This window comes from Trematomus bernacchii, unplaced genomic scaffold (assembly GCF_902827165.1).
Source record: "Trematomus bernacchii unplaced genomic scaffold, fTreBer1.1, whole genome shotgun sequence".
NCBI lineage: Eukaryota > Metazoa > Chordata > Actinopteri > Perciformes > Nototheniidae > Trematomus > Trematomus bernacchii.
Genome location: NW_022987689.1, coordinates 13657395 through 13675311, shown reverse-complemented (window position 1 = coordinate 13675311; position 17917 = coordinate 13657395). Strand labels below are relative to the sequence as shown.

The 17917-nt window shown below is 40.9% G+C and overlaps 1 protein-coding gene across 2 annotated transcripts in view; it reads right to left on the bottom strand.

The window, feature by feature from the left end:
• The window catches only part of yme1l1b (YME1-like 1b), a 31123-nt gene that overhangs the window by 11920 nt on the left and 1286 nt on the right, over window positions 1-17917 (bottom strand). The window contains exons 3-12 of one of the 2 annotated variants that reach the window (XM_034138209.1): window positions 6799-6976; window positions 5670-5759; window positions 5312-5421; window positions 4411-4561; window positions 4231-4314; window positions 3440-3613; window positions 3173-3325; window positions 1461-1593; window positions 513-575; window positions 139-251 (exon numbers count right to left, since the gene is read on the bottom strand). In XM_034138209.1, the coding sequence (XP_033994100.1) occupies window positions 139-251; window positions 513-575; window positions 1461-1593; window positions 3173-3325; window positions 3440-3613; window positions 4231-4314; window positions 4411-4561; window positions 5312-5421; window positions 5670-5759; window positions 6799-6976 (1249 nt within the window). The remainder of the gene's footprint in view (window positions 1-138; window positions 252-512; window positions 576-1460; window positions 1594-3172; window positions 3326-3439; window positions 3614-4230; window positions 4315-4410; window positions 4562-5311; window positions 5422-5669; window positions 5760-6798; window positions 6977-17917) is intronic. The other variant, XM_034138210.1, reaches the window with a different exon arrangement.

Below are 17917 nucleotides of genomic sequence, written 5' to 3'. Positions count from 1 at the left end.
CCTTAGCTCTGTTCTGTTCGTTCAGGGTGTCAGGACAACCAAACCAAGGCATACAAACAATCAGGGCTCCATCTTAAAATAACATAGACCATCATTTGACCAAAATAATGTTTTTATAAGCAGATGCTGCTTCCACACCTGGATCCACTTTGATCTTCCTCAGATACCAGTTGATGATCTCCGTGCGTCCTCTCACGTCTGGTTTGGGGACGATCACCTGCATGTCAAAGCGTCCCGGGCGGATCAGAGCGCTAAAAAATAATCAGCTTGTCAGTAAAATACTGAAACTGTGTTAGCATACAATCTGGGTCACTGCAACAGAAACACCCTCAGGGTTACAGTCTTTGTTGTTGACAAGGAAAGCTTTGAGGGTTGTAAACCACAACATACATTTTTTTTTACTTTACTTTTATGTATGCACCGTGACATAAAGTCAAATTCCTCATACGTGTCGACCTACCTGGTAATAAACCTGTTTCTGATTCTAGCAAGAGACACAGAAGTAAACATACTTATCCAAAGCCTCTGGGAAGTTGGTTGCTCCGATGATGATCACACCTTCATTTGGTTTAAACCTACAAAATAATATGACAGGGAGGTCAGTGTCTGGAGCACAGTAGCTCTCCTCTTGCTTTGTGTTCACCACAGCAATTTATAACTCTCACCAATTCATATTTTTAACAACATAAACTATTTAATTTATTCCCATGGAAACCAAACATGTAATGTAACGTGTGCACTTGTGATTACAAATGTTTATAGTGTTTTTTTGTATAAATTGTTAATTTACAATACATTGCTATATATATTTACAAGACATTGCTATATATAAAACTACTTATGACACAGGTAGCTCGAATCAAGCAATCTGATTGGTTCTAAGTCATGGTATGATAACCATATACCACAGCTATGACGTCTAATACCTTTTCACAGTATCTTTGCGTGAGGAAAAAAACACGAGACCAACGAAATGATATGTGTTGTCAAGGTTGCATAGCAACAGGGTAAGGGGGGGCTGGAGGGACTCACTTCTGCCAACATGAACAAGTTACAGATACGATGCAACATAGTAACATAGTTAGCTAGCTTAAAAATGCTTTAAAACTTCTTTGCTGAGTGGTATGGGATAAACCTGTTGTTATAGACTTCCAGACAGTGATAGAAGAGCATGGTCATTATTGTTATTTTAAAGATGCCAATTGACAGAGTACATGTAACATTGAAACCAACTCTGTATGTCCAGGCAGGTAGGGCCTATATGTTTGTGAACATTACAATTATCAATAAAACATATTTTAGATTGGATGTTTCTATATCTTTGATGTTTGAAGACTCTATACATATCAACCCCTACTGCATACACAAGCCTTGCAAAAACACCATATTGTCAAATTAGCTTGATTTTTTATTTAACAATGTCAAACTGTAAAAATTCCTCAGATAATTTAAGTAGTTACCCATCCATCTCAGCAAGCAGTTGGTTAATAGTCTGTCTAGAGTAAGGGTGCATGGGAGACTCGATCCTCTTCCCCCCCACGCTGTCCAGCTCATCGATGAAGATCACACAGGGAGCGTTGGCTTTAGCCTGCCCTGGAAACAAGCAGAGACAAATATTGAAATCAACACATGGATCACAATATTCAAAGCAGTCTTTTGCTTGTGTTTTGTTTAAGATGGCAGAATAAGTCACGTGTAGTTTTGTCATTTGTTATTTTGTCTAGCACGATCACCTTGTCCCTTCCTCAATTTCACTTGGTAATTTCTGTGGACATTTGCATTTTATCTGAGAAAAAAAACCATGCAAATTTCAAATCTGAGTCGCTGAAATAAATTGTTTCTTGTGTTATTGCAGCGTTTCCGCCAGGGGGGCGTCTTGCCGTCATTTGAATGAATAATTCGAGAGAAGATCGAGAGTTGTTATCGGTTGAAATGAAGAAAAGGAAAAAGGACAAGGACATCCCTCTGTTGGAGGGGCAAAGGAGTCTGGTGGGATTCTTTTCGGAGTATTGAAGATCGTTTCCCCGACATCGGCGGTGCCTGCCACAGGACAACACGCAACGTGCACGATTTGGACGCGATGAGCGGGGGGGTGCTAGTGGAGCACGCGCGTGAACTGCGAGCGCCGGAGCCTCGCAGCGGTGAGACTGAGGCTCCGTGGTTAACTGTGGTAGCATGGGAGCCGAAACAGCCGGCGCTTTAAGAGAGCCGAGCCAAATGATCCAGCTCACTAACGTAAAGAGATAGTATCTATAAGGGACGGCTCAATAAAAAATTCCTTAACCTAGCACATTAATACAAATGAATGGCCTCAATAATGCTGCCCTTTGGATACATGCTTCCCCACCAACACATGATCAGTGGGTACGTCTTACAATGCCTTCAGATGGAGAAGTTAAGATTCTCATTAAAAGGATCTCTGAAATCCTTCCGTACTACCTGGGACCTTGAGGCCTTATCAAAGGACTCCCTATCACTTTTGACGCTGAGTCGCTGGTAGCTCTCTGAAAGGAAATAAATTAAATAAAAGTGTCCATTCATATTACTGCTCTTCCGCCATGACCCTTTGTCTTTTGCCCTAGACTACTCATCTATATTTCCTTTTCCCTCTTAATTAAACCCTTTTTCCTCACCAAGACGACAATGTTTACTATTATTTTCTTCCCTTATACCGGATTCTTGTTTTCGCTCTCGACTTTATTTTAATTTTTTTATTAGTATTATTATTATTATTATTATTATTATTTATGTTTTACTTATGATTTTATCTGACTTATTCAGTTATTTTACTATTTGGGGCCATCCATACCTGTGGGTGGGGGGTGGGGGGGATAAATGAAAAAAGAAAAAACTGTAAACAAGGACTCTACGAACCCTGAAGTGAATATGGAGCAATACATCACTTTTCAAGGAGGTCCTTTGTAATGATCCCCATTGTCTTCATTTGCTAATTGTAACATCTGTACTGTTTTGTATTGATTATTACTGTTCTTACTTCTTGTCATTTGCTGGATTATGACTTGTTTGCAATAAAAAGATTTGTAAAAAAATAAAATAATGCTGCCCTTTAATCAGAAGAAGTGCATTTTACACACTCAAGAGGTTTCCTACTAAGGAAAAGAGAGGACAAATGTCGCTTTTGATATTAAAACACTTGAAAAAAAGTGCTTACTGAAAAGATTCCTGATGCGGCTGGCTCCCACTCCAACGAACATCTCGTCAAATTCGGACCCAGAGGCGTAGTAGAAAGGCACATCGGCCTCTCCAGCCACCGCTCTGGCCAGGAGAGTCTTTCCAGTCCCAGGAGGGCCGACCAGAAGAACACCTGAAGAAGAGACAAAGAGGAGGCGGAGGAAGAATGAGAGAAAGACACAAGAATGTTGCCCTAAATTGACACCACACTCTCCTAGAGATAAGAAAATGACAAAGGTGCCAGTACCTTTTGGCAGCTTTCCTCCCAAGACCGTGAACTTATCGGGGTTTTTCAGGAACTCCACCACCTCCTGCAGCTCGTTCTTAGCTTCCTCGATCCCTTTGACGTGCTCGAACGTCACGCTCTTCACCGCGACTGGGTCCACAGCCGAGTCCAAGCCTGCTGTGGTTCGGAACCGTACTATCAAAAACGGTTAGATTAAAGTTTGAAATCACACTGCATGACAGGGTTAATGAGGTGACACACAAACACTCGCTGGCTCTTACTGAGGGTTCATTGGGAATATTAGTGCCTCATGCTGCAGATTAGAATGTGTTGTCGTCTGCATAGAGACTCACTCATACCAAGCCTTCTTGTAGGGGATGATACATGCTCGATGCATAGATTAGTTAGTGGAAATTATGAGCTTTAAAAAAAAGATTCATATTTAAATAGCGATGCAACAAATGTCTCAATCTGCAGCAATACTGATGTTTGGAATAACAATTTGGCCGATGTCAATTGTGCTGCCTATGGGGTGGCCAGTGGTCCAATTAATTGGGTCATCTTTTTTGGCTCAGAGTGAGTGCTCTTTGATTTGTTGCTTCTTTGTGGGTGTGACAGAGGGCTCTTTTTTTGGGATCTTTGCGTAAGGAGTTTCAAAATGTTTGTTCCCTGCAGGGAGAGCTGCGGCAACACTTCGGCAACACTTCGGCAACAGTCAAATATGCACCATGCAACTTGAATTCGTTTTTCCTTCAAAATGACTCATTGGGAGTAGATTTCATGCATTTTAAAAACAGAAACGGAGCGTTTACCCGATACGAAGGGGGTCTTGGAGAGACCGTAAAGCCCAACAAAAAACAGCACCAGCAGGATGAGACGAGTCCTCCTGAGGGAGTCTGAAAAGAGAGAGAGAGAAAAACTGTTTAATGATTAATAATAAAAACGTTGAAGTGACTTAATCTCACTTTAATACCTGTGTATATTGAACTTGCCTTGTGTGCGTTGTGTCAGGTTTTGGGCTTTCAGGAAACCCTCAGCGAAGCCCCTCTTGAAAGAATCCTGCTGTCCATCCGGTATGTTCTTTATCTTAACCAGGCTGTCTAGACTCTCAATTTCAACCCCCTTGTCTCGTGTCAGGAAACCCTGTAGTACAAGGTAGGGTTGGTTAGCAGCATTCCCAAAGCCCGAATACTGTACCATTATTACACTTTTGCTCTCAAGGCTATGACACTGGACTCACTCTTCAGGCCTGGAAACTTTAAGGGCACCCTCTATGCCTTTATGTTTTAAATATAGAACTGCTGGAGGCTTCTTAAACAGGCAGCTGCTGTCAATATATTAGCTAACATATGTATAGTTGTTTAAAGAAATGTTGGTGCTGATTAAAGCAGAGGCCCTATTATACTCATTTTTAGGTTCGTATTTTGTTGCTCTCCTGTGACATGTTTCCATGCTTTCATGTTCAAAAAATGTCTTTACTTTTGCCCTCTTTTCACCCTCTGTCTGAAACCAGAGCCCAGTCTGCTCCGATTGGTTAGCTGGCCGGCTCTGTTGTGATTGGTCAAGCACTTAGAGAGGTTCCTCCCCTTAGCCTATCACGTACAATGTGTTGGAGCGATAGCCAATAGAAGCGCGAGTGTGACATAGTGATTTCACTATTTTACAGAAGTAAACAAAGGGGTCCAATAGAGGCGATTCAGGCAGGGGGGGGCTGGGGGGTGGGAGAGGAACTTTGGTAATTCAGCCTTTGCAGACTATTTACATGCACACAAACTATAACACATTACAGGAAAAGGGAAAAACACAAAAAGCATAATAGAGCCTCTTTAAATAATATCAATAGCATGTTTAAGGACTTGCTTAATCTTCTTAACAACAACTCTATGCACATACCTTCATAAAGGTTGGAGTGAACCCCTCAGACTCCAGGGGCCGGTCTAAGCCTGACTGTAGTCGTCTGGTTTTGCTCTTTAACGTTTTAAAGCCTCTGGTGGGGACCCACACTGAAATATACAGTAAGCATGAGCCAATCATGACATTTCAACAGCAGATATATATAACCTAGATGAGCGTAAACATTGTAAATATACATTTAAAATATACAAGTAAAAATAAGTAACAATAGATAACATTGATGATTAACTGGAATATGAGTTTTTCTCTCAGTAACGCTATATTGTTGTAAAGGTAATTCATTAGCAACTGAATGCAACGTTTTCGATTATTAATAAACATATTGATCCATAGTTACCTGGCCAGTGTTTCAGCTCTAAGCAGACAGACTGGAGAGGTGAAGGGTGCTGCCTGGAATAAGACATGGGCATTGCACCGCCTGAGAAGCCTGCAAACAGAGGACAAGGTTGAACTGTTATCCCTGGGATACTTAACCTTTAAGAAAAAGTGGTAACAGAGGCCCTGGTTGCTTGTTAAAACTACTAACTAGTATCTAAGCTCACAATGTTGAGACTGATGGTTACCACCACCTTCACTCACTAGAACTCTGATATTCTAGCAATCAATAGAGAGTTTGTGAGGTCCTGGCATGTTGTTTTGATATAGGAATGATGATGGGTTAGCAAAAGCACCAGCCACAACTGTTTAAAGGTCCAGTGTGTGAGATTTAATGGAATCTAGCAGTGAGGTGGTATATTCTGAGCAACTGTATACCCGTCAGCTTACCATCTGTATCCAATCAGAAAGAGAACCTTAAAGGTGGGGTAGGTAATTTTGGAGAAACCAGCTCGAGTGCGCTAGAATTTGAAAATACACAACCGGAAAAAATCTGCCACTTCCTTACAGAGCCCCTCCTCCAACACACACGAACGCGCACATGACCAATGAGGGCACGAGATAAGTTTGTGCACAGATGGAAGGCTGACAGGCAGGTAGGCCATCCAATCATTTTAGCCGGGCCGGCTCAGATGATTGGTCGTGCTTTTTACAGCGCCACGGCTTCCACAGATGACATTTTTTATGTATTTATTGTCAAAGCATTTAATATATTCATTTCTATCGGGATGTTAAGAGCATTCCATGGAATATAACAAGTGTTTCTGAAATAAATGACATACACCACCTTTAAGTGGCCTTCAGGTAACATAAAAGGCCCTTTCTAGAGCCAGAAAAATGTTTGTCCTTTCTGGGTTACTGTAGAACCATGTCGTAGCAACATGGGGGAATCCATAAAGAAAACCATATGCAGACTTGAGGGCTCTTTGTAAGCTAACAAGAACATTTAGGTGCATAGTTGCAGATAAATATATACACTAATGAAAACTAATTTAGGAATAGATCCCCCCTAAATGCGACATACTTTTCCTGTGGGTGGTGCATTGTACACTATAGGAGGCCTGTTTATGACAAAAGATGAGCATTCTCACCATGTTTGTTGTGGTAAAATGAATGTGTAGAGAGATGTGACGTCCTCCACGCCGTCTGTCCGTCCAATGGAAGTGGCGCCTCCTGTGGACTCAGGCGTGGTAACACACTGTTCACCAGCTCCTCCACCTGCTGCGCTCCCAGGTCTGATAGGCCGAGCTCACGCAGGTTCAACATGGGCTGCAAACATAGAAACATTATACACTTTGGAGGATGAGATTGGATCTTGCTCTGCTGTCATAAGGACCGATCCATGAAATCTATTATGGAAGCTATGCTATTGCTATACTAACAGCTATTTTTTTTGTCGTAGCTGCTACATTGTACTGCCATGTGGTAAATGTTTGTATGCTGCTCATTCTCTTTCTGCATATCATGTATTTATTTTTGCTATGTATATACATGTCATGTTCTTATATGTTGTATGTGACGGGACTACGGATGGAAATTAGCTCAAAGCTAAAATCCGGCTCATTTACACTTGTAAGCATTATTTTGTTTTAAAGTGTTCATCAATGTGCACTGTCCCGGTTCAAATAAACGATTAACTGAAAATGAAAATGTTCTTAACCGGTCTCTACTGTCAATCACCCTAAATCATTCATATATTGAATATATACATATAGATTTTGTATAAATGTATATACATATAAATATGTAATAAAAAAAGATATACATTTAATTAAAACACTGAAGTTACATAGCTGACTTGTATAAAGTAAGTAGTACCCTAAGTTAAAATATTTGTGGTCGAATATAGTGTTTACTAACTTGTTCTGTATATTTATATTGCGTATTATATTGAGATATTGTGTATTCTATTGAGATATATTCTTCAGATATATATCTTTCCCTGTTAATATATATTTACTTGTTATGTTTATTTTTAATTCATGTGCAATGCCTTGTTTACATGCTGCTGTAACATAACCATTTCCTAAATTGAGATCAATAAAGTTATGTAATTTAATCCAATGATATTCCTCTCTGAACTCTGCCGCCAGGCTTCTCACCCGCACTAAGCCATGGCAACATATCACCCCCACCCTCATCCACCTCCACTGGCTGCCGGTCAAGTCCCGGATTCACTATAAAACACTCCTCCTCACGTACAAGTCCCTCCATACCCTCGCCCCCCAGTACTTATCGGACCTCCTCCATCCCTACACCCCCTCTCGGAGTCTGCGGTCCTCAGACACGGGCCTGCTCTCCATCCCCCGCTCTCGCCTTCGTACTGTGGGTGACAGGGCGTTCAGTGTTGCGGCCCCCACCCTCTGGAATGCACTTCCTCCTGAGATCCGGAACACTGCCTCAGTGGACATCTTAAAATCCTCACTGAAAACACACCTGTTCACCCTGGCCTTCGAACCCTAGTCCTTTCCAGAGGCCTGAACTACGAAGCCGGATTTTCGCTTAGCCGGCTGACTTCAGGGAAAACTCGGGCTTTCCGGTCCTACGACGCTGGTTCTCTTTTTAGCGGGCTAGATCTCCATGGTAACTTATGCTGAGCGGCTAACCTCCTCGGGAGGAGGTTAGGTGGCAGGCTAAGAGATCAAATCAGTGAAAGCACCGCCTGCTGACCAATCAGAGCTCCGTGTGCGGAGTTTAAAGATCAAGTCATATTACAGGATAGAGGAAATACAGAAAAACTGCCGTTGCAGGAAAGACGGCCGGCAAAAATCAACTGACTGTGTGAACGTGAACATTTATAGAATATCCCCTCCCATCTTCAGAGCAATCTGACTATTATAACATTAGCGTTAAGAAAGCTTACTTAAATATCTGCCACGACATAAGTAACCGGATCAGAGTAACATTAAGTACAGTCCGCGGCACTGTGAGTGCAGACGTCGATGTGTCCCATTATCATTCATATCATATCACATCATAATGTATCATATATTTCCTTATCTGAGTCAGCTTCTTGAGCCGTATCTGGCCGTGCAACACTCACAGTGTCACATACTGTATGCAGAAGTATTATTTTAAGCAACACATTAAGTTGACGAAACACTCGAGTCAAATGTAATTAAAGTCAGATCCACTCGTGTCTTGGACGGGGCAGTGATTTCATAAACCTGTTAATGTACGCATTCAAACACTTTTTCTGTTACCAGCTGTATTCACCTTGCAGGTGCAGCTATGTGGCTTTTATCCTGGATAAAGTGTTTAAGTCATGGATGTTTAAAGTTTAACTTCTTCATATTTGACTAATATTAAAGTTCACTTTTCATTCAGGAAGTATGACGCTGCGCTGTCAGTACGCTTGTCCATGTTTGAGATTGGTCGAATGCTCCAAATACCACCTGTTGCGGCAGTAATCTTTCAAACAAAGTGCCGCGAGGGACTAAACAAGAGAAAAACACTGTGGACGCGCAAAAACTCAGTCTTTCCAACAGTATGCGTTTGACCTTTTATTTTCAAAGCAAAAGTTCAATAGTCCATATCCATATGTATATTATTGCGTGCGTGCGTGCGGTCAACAAAAATTGTTCTTCTCCAGCTCACTCCCCCTCCATCTATCACAAAATGTGCAGGTAAAAGCAACCGGATATAACCTAAACAGGTTTTACAAATGCCTCATGATTCACTAACAAACACAATGTGGTTTGCAAATACAAAACACCATCTACAAACTAATGCATTTAGTTTTGCAAAGAAAAAACGTATCTATCAAATAAACACATACCATTATTCTAATAAATCATGTTTCAGAGACAAATTCAGCATAGGTTTTACAAGTACACACATTTTTTTTACAACTACAACACTTATTTTTACAAGTACAAAACTTTTTCTTCTCACGGCGGAATATTACTGCCAAAAGTCACGTGACTCACTCACGTGACTTTTGGCAGTAATATTCCGCCGTGGTTGTGCTCATACACACTCACACATGCTCACTCACACATGCTCCACGGCAGCAGGGGGCACTACTGAGTCCATTGGGAAGGCGGGAGGTTGAGCAGAGCATGGAACAGCCCTTGCCAGCCTGATGACAGCCGTGTTTCTAGCGATCCAGCATCTGAATTTAGCGATCACAACGAAAACAGCCAAGACACATATTGAGCCCAGAAAATGAATGTTCTTAGGGCTGTAAATATAATAAGCCTTTGTCTAAAATGGACAACATTGTAACTAAGGAGATTTAAACTATACAGCGATTCTGCACTCGGTCAATCAGCTGCTCTTCATTTTCTTTCCTGCTATATTCAATGAGTGATACAAATATTTTTTACCATACGTTCTGAATAAAACTGATACTGTTGGACTCGGTACTAGTTGACTGCTACCAGAAATAAAAGGAAGTACTTTACTGTGTACTTTGTGAGTAATCCTCTGTCAGAGTCCCCTCCATAGTACATAATGCATGTTTTTTGCTATCTTTGATGAATGATAAAAATAAAATGTTACCATTAGTTCTTAATGAAATTGATACGGTTTGACTTTGTATTAGTAAGCCTACTACTAACAATACATTGAAGTACTTTTACTGTGTATTTTTTGAGAAATACTCTGTCAAAGTCCCCCTTCCAGTCAGTACTCCAGCAGCAGCATTTTTACCCCTGGGAAAGTCTTTAGAGTCTGGCCTGGATAGCTGGTCACAAATATCCTTCAGCAAAGTGACACACCCTTGTGACTCTTGTTGGCCTCTTATGGGGCTGCTGTCTTTTAAATATGATTATTTCTCTGCTCCTAGTTCATTCCTCTCAGATTCTTCCATCAGTCCCAGTCATTGCATGTCTGTCAATAGAGCTTGGAAAAATGTGTCCAATTCAACAAAATGTTTTTGTGAAGGTCAGAGCTAAATTATAGATTGTTTGATTGTGTAATTACAAGGTGAGAGAAAATAAATCCACATCCTCCTATTAAACTTATTTGATTTACTTTTCCATGTTGTACATATACTTACTTGTATTACATGTTGAACCACATGCTGGATATTTTCCCCGGCCTCAAGGAAATACAATCAAATTAATGGATTCATAATTTAAAATGTTTATAAAAATGTATAAATATACTAATGTTGTGTGCAAACATTTCAAATTGAAATATAAAATGAAAAATAAGTTTACTTTTGAAATGATTTCTCACAAAAACCTTTCTAAATTATAGTAAATTATTAAAAAAGGTTTTGTCAATATACGTTTTTCTGCCTAAAATAGTTAAAATTGAACGTAAACTATATCAAACACCACATCCATGGCAATTATCCCATTTTTGTTAAGTTAATAACAATATATATATATATAGATATAGATATAGATATAGATATAGATATAGATATAGATATAGATATAGATATAGATATAGATATAGATATAGATATATATATATATATATATATAGATATATATATAGATATATAGCATATAATTGATGCAGTCTTTCTGAACATTTTTAAAATACTGCAAATGAAGAATATTTGTAATGTTTTACACAGATAGTGCCTTAACTTGAATTTGAAAACACGTGGCAACTTTATTAATACAGCAGTTGAAAAGATTTGTGGAAGGATAAATTCTTCATGGGCTTCAATGGCTCTCTAGATAAAGGGTGTTTTATGGTTGCTTGTATTACCCTCAGATAGTGGTTTGTTTAAATAACTAGTGACATTTTAATAAATATTGAAAAAAATGGCTCCAAAAAAGGCATATATATATATATATATATATATATATATAACCTGGCCGGCTTAACCCGTCTGTATTTATTCAAGCACCACAAGATTCATAGTTTATAAAGTACAATTCTGGGCCATTGATTGTGTTATTTCTCCAAACACATACAGTAAACATGCCTGTTATGAAGCCTTAAAATGGTGCAGGAAAAGGACTTTACATTGGGTTATACTTAAAGACAGGACTATTCAGTTAAGAGAAGAGAAAAAAGGAAAGAAAATTGTTATAATGGGTGATGTAACATTAATGACAGACATAATATGAGGTCCTTGGCACTCTAGAGGGGTCATTTTGTGATCATGGGGCATCACCCTTACAGCATCAGGACAATATCATATGGAGTCAGATACTGGAAGTGTGCTGGAGGCGTTAACTGGGACTGATGGAAGGATGAGGCTGATGAGACTGAAGAATCTGCGAGGAACGAACTAGCGGCAGAGGAATAATTATATATTAAAAAGACAGCAGCATCATAAGAGGGCAACCATGTGACAGAGTGTGTTACTTTGCTGAAGGATATTTGTGACCAGCTATCCATTCCAGGCCAGACTCTAAAGACTTTCCAAGGTGTGAAAATGCTGCTGCCGGAGTACTGACTGGAAGTATTGCTGATATCATGTCTACCATCCTCTTAAAATACGCTGTCCAACAATATCAGTCTCAGGAAGAAATGTTTTTTAACGCTTATTAAAAGAAAAACATGCATTCTTGTACTCAGGAGGGGACATTGACAGAGGATTACTGGAAAAGTACACAATAAGTACTTCATAGTACTTGTGGGGGTAGTTTCAGTAGTACTGAGTCCAACAGGATCAATATCACGAAGAACTAATGGCAACAAAAAAGAATTCCCTCATCAAACTTAGCAGAAGTGGCTTGATTTTGTTCTCAGCAGGGGACTTTGACAGAGTATTTCTCAAAAAATACACAGTAAAAGTACTTCAATGTATTGTTAGTAGTAGGCTTACTAATACAAAGTCAAACCGTATCAATTTCATTAAGAACTAATGGTAACATTTTATTTTTATCATTCATCAAAGATAGCAAAAAACATGCATTATGTACTATGGAGGGGACTCTGACAGAGGATTACTCACAAAGTACACAGTAAAGTACTTCCTTTTATTTCTGGTAGCAGTCAACTAGTACCGAGTCCAACAGTATCAGTTTTATTCAGAACGTATGGTAAAAAATATTTGTATCACTCATTGAATATAGCAGGAAAGAAAATGAAGAGCAGCTGATTGACCGAGTGCAGAATCGCTGTATAGTTTAAATCTCCTTAGTTACAATGTTGTCCATTTTAGACAAAGGCTTATTATATTTACAGCCCTAAGAACATTCATTTTCTGGGCTCAATATGTGTCTTGGCTGTTTTCGTTGTGATCGCTAAATTCAGATGCTGGATCGCTAGAAACACGGCTGTCATCAGGCTGGCAAGGGCTGTTCCATGCTCTGCTCAACCTCCCGCCTTCCCAATGGACTCAGTAGTGCCCCCTGCTGCCGTGGAGCATGTGTGAGTGAGCATGTGTGAGTGTGTATGAGCACAACCACGGCGGAATATTACTGCCAAAAGTCACGTGAGTGAGTCACGTGACTTTTGGCAGTAATATTCCGCCGTGAGAAGAAAAAGTTTTGTACTTGTAAAAATAAGTGTTGTAGTTGTAAAAAAAATGTGTGTACTTGTAAAACCTATGCTGAATTTGTCTCTGAAACATGATTTATTAGAATAATGGTATGTGTTTATTTGATAGATACGTTTTTTCTTTGCAAAACTAAATGCATTAGTTTGTAGATGGTGTTTTGTATTTGCAAACCACATTGTGTTTGTTAGTGAATCATGAGGCATTTGTAAAACCTGTTTAGTTTGTTTGTGGAGTTATGGCAGGAAATGAGCTCCATAGACAATCATCAACATAGAAATTGTGCAGGACAGTGTTGATTACTTTGGGGCTGAACTGCTCCCGATGGTCCTCTGCACACTTTCTAAGGGCAAAACTAGCACAACTTGGCGACGATGTAGCTCCAAACAGATGTGCAACCATTCTGTGCTCTTCTAAGTTCTGATGATGATCTCCATTTGGCCACCAGAGAAACCTCAACAGATCTGAATCCTCAGCTGGTACTCGAACCTGATGAAACATGGCTTCAATGTCTGCCATGAGTACAACAGGTTCCTTTCTGAATCTTGTCATGACTCCAACCAGTGTGCTGGTAAGATCTGGTCCCTGTAGGAGCTGCGCATTCAGCGATGTTCCCTGGAATGTAGCTGCACAGTCAAATACGACCCTGATCTTTTTCTTCTTTGGGTGGTATACACCATGGTGTGGTATATACCATACCCTGCCGTCACTGCGTTCCAGATCCACAACTTGCACTTTCTCTGCATAGCCCTTTGAAAGGATGTCATTCATGAAAGCGGTGTAATCAGCATGAAATGAAGCATCTTTATCAAACCTTCTCTTGAGGCTCAGTGTACGTTGTTCTGCTACTCTCCTGTTGTTTGGCATACTAACATCCCTTTTCCTTAAAAGGTAAGCCAATACAGTAATGGCCATCCATCAACTTGGCAGACTTTGTGACGTACTCCATAAAGTGACAGTCCTCTCTTGACGGTCCCATCTGCTCATCCTGACTGCATTCAGGGAAATCAGCCTTTAGCTGCTGCTTCCACAGATCTTCAAGGTTTGCAACAGATATCCTATTGACAGTGACATCTGGCTGTCCACAAGTAATTTCACTACTCCGGTCTCCTCTGAGAGGTCCATTGACAGTCCAACCCAGCATAGTTTTGACTGCATATGGGCCCCCGTCTACACTCCGAATAACTTCCCATGGCTCCAGTGCCTCAGGAACATTAGTCCCAATCAACAGGTCCACATCTGAATCAATCTCAGTAATCATTACATGTTTCAGGTGAGGCCATCTCTGAAGGTCTTTCTGCCGAGGAATGTTGCCTCGATGAACTGGCATAGTTTTCTGGGTGTAGGTGTCAGGCAGCTCACAATAATGACTGCTGTCTAATCCAGCCACATGCAGGTCAGAAACAATGTGACTTCCAACTATTTTCTCCTGACCCATTGTCCGAAGGAGAATGTCTGTTCTTCTTCCCCTGAGATTCAGTTTGTTCATCAGCCGCTCCGTGCAGAATGATGCTGAGCTCCCAGGATCCAGGAAGGCATACGTTAGGAATGTTTCATGTCCCTTCTTAGACTTTACTTGAATAGGCACTATGGAGAGAGTACAATCTGGCTCACCGGCCCCTGTAAGACGACTGGACTGAACGGAGATAAGAGCACTGCTTATAGCTTTTCCTTTAGCTTGCATTGTGTCAGTTTCTTTCTCTTTCTGATAGATATGAAGTATGCTTGGGTGCTTCAGACTGCATACTTTGCACGAGAGGCGTTTCCTACAGTCTTTACTCATGTGCCCAATACACAAGCATCCAAAACACACACCGTGTTCCCTTAAGAAAGCGATTTTCTCACTATGAGCCTTTCTTTCCAGTTGAAAACACAGATCCAGTATATGTCTACCTCCACAAAACAGGCAAACACTTGTACCTAGTGAGCCTCTCTCCTTCATTCTTATTTCAGGTTCCACTTTCTTTTCCGCTGTCGTAATAGTAGTAGCAAAGCTGCTTCCCCTCATCCTTGAACGAGGTTCAAACTTAGCTTTCCTCACATCTTTGTTGGCTGCTGGTGGAGTATCCTGTATATCTCCAAACAGTGGATCGCTCACAATATCCACCTGTCTTTCAATGAAATTAACAATATCCATGAATGTAGCTCTCCGGCCCTGCCTTTTCTGTAAGTCATAGGCCAGAGTTCTCCATTTGTCCCTATATTTGTAGGGCAACTTTTTTATGATGGCTAGCATATTGCTAGGCATGTTCAACTCACACATGTATTCAAACTCTTCCATGACGTTGCAGCATCCTCTCAGAAAGAGACCGTAAGCTTGCAGAGCTTGCACATCTTCTACTTTTATTGGCTGCCATGAAAGAGCCTTTTCCATGTAGGCCGAAACAATTTTCTGTGCATTACCAAAATGCTCCTGTAGCAAAGCCTTTGCTTTGGCATATCCTCTGTCATGGGCCATATGCTGACAGCTTCTGACAAGCTCCAAAGGCTGCCCCCTGGTGTACTGTTCGAGAAAATACAAGCAGTCTTTAGGGTTGTGAGTCTTCTCCTCAATGCTGTTCTCAAAAGCTCTTATGAATGCTTGATATTGAAACGGAGAGCCATCAAAAATCTGAATTTCTCTTTTAGGCAGAAAAGAAAGAGACTGTTGCTGAACCAACATGGATGTTATTTCATTTTGTCTTTCCAAGACATTAATTAAAGGATTCTGAGCACTGCTGCCTGGTGCCGGTGCTGCTGGGTGATTGCTTTGTTGCTGTAACTGTGGATGTGATTGTGATGAACTTTGATGTATATTGGCCTCTGAGCTTCTTGTGGCTTGATGTTGCAGATGTCCATATTCTGCTTCATGTTCTCTGTGCAAAAACTGTACGTCAGACTGACCACCTGTAGGCCTGTTTGTGTCAGGCACAAATGTTTTTGCTCCAGCACTGAGTATGGCTTCCTTTCGTCCCCTTTCCAAATAAGAATGCATGCCATTGGGACTCACAGATGTGTCACTTGCAGCACGAGACCTTCCAGAGCGTCTTAGCACATTCATTTTAGCCCTTGATGCAGCTATTTCCACTTCCATTTCCAGTTGCTCCCTCTTTTTCCTGAGCTGTTCCTTCTTTTTCCTGAGCTCTTCCTCTTGCTCTTCCTCTTGTTCATCCAATGCATGTTTGTCTTTTAATAACCTTTGTCGTGCCAAGAGAGCGGCCATGTCAGCCTCAGCTTTGGTGCATGATGATGTAGTTGAAACACTGGACCTGGTTCCAGCAGAGCTCCGCTTGCGAGACCCAATGCTTCCTATGTTTGAAACACTGTCGCTTGGTTTTATTTCATCTTGTGCTTCAGAAGTTTCAACATTTCTCCCAGAGTGTTTTGAAACATGAGACGTACTTTGTTGGTGTTCATCAGATATCTCAATTGAGGGAACATGTGCAATGGTGCTGCTCGGTTGTTTCCCAGTTTCAGAAAGCCATTGCTTGACATCGTCGATAAATCCATTATTGTATTTCAGTGTCTTGGCAAACCATACATTTTGTTTTTCCTGTTCGTCTGCAGGAAGAAGAGTTATTACAGACTTGTGTAACAGGGTGGTTTCTTTAACCAGTTGAATTAAATGCTCAAGTTGAGTTTGTATTTGTGAGGCGTTGTCATCCCTTTGCATGAGATCCTTCATTGTCTTAATCACACTTTTCATTTTGTGAACCTTTGATTGACGTTCCTTTTGGAGCTTTTCCATTTTATTTGCCAAAGCCTTGGCAGTGAGTATCGACTCTCTCTTCTGTTCATCCATTTTTGCCACATTGACATCTGAATTTGATCCACTTATTGACATATCTCTTTAATGTTTTAATGAATGAACAACAAATGCTCCAATCCACACAGCCAAACGCTCAGTAAATCACTGCTGCCGACAATAGACAACCTCTAGCGGCACAAACCACCACACGCAAGCAAAAGTCAGTCCCCAATGGACACGCAGCAGTAACTTATTCACACTGTGTTCAAACAAACATTTACACAGTATGAATGAAGAAGTTACATACCGCTCGCTCCTTGCTGTGTGGATTGTCCGTCAGTCTTTATCCTCCCGCGGCAGCACGCTGAAGTTAGTTTCCTTAAGCCGCTCTCCAATACAGCGGCGATAACGGCGTTTCAATGTTTCCTTTTAATTCCACAGCGTCCCAGATCGATCCAAGGAATCCCCGTATATCCTTGATTTCCGTAGATCCACGCTGTGGTACAAGTCTTTTTTTGTTGACTTAATGTTGCGGCAGTAATCTTTCAAACAAAGTGCCGCGAGGGACTAAACAAGAGAAAAACACTGTGGACGCGCAAAAACTCAGTCTTTCCAACAGTATGCGTTTGACCTTTTATTTTCAAAGCAAAAGTTCAATAGTCCATATCCATATGTATATTATTTTATGCGTGCATGCGTGCGTGCATGCGGTCAACAAAAATTGTCCTTCTCCAGCTCACTCCCCCTCCATCTATCACAAAATGTGCAGGTAAAAGCAACCGGATATAACCGCAAACGTCACCACACAAATCCTTTGACACGCCCACCACCTATAGTGACTCAAAAACATGTACCGTAATAAACACAGAAACTACTACTTCAAATGTGGCTCCAACACCACCCCTTTCATGTGAACGCGCACCTAACTAGATAGGACACGGCTGGCTTGAGCGATCCACTTGATAACCAGCGTCGTAGTAGAGCTTAGCGAGAGCGCGTATGTTTTGGATTGGGCCAACCGGCTAACTCAAACATATCCAGGTTATGTTGAACCAGCTTCGTAGTACAG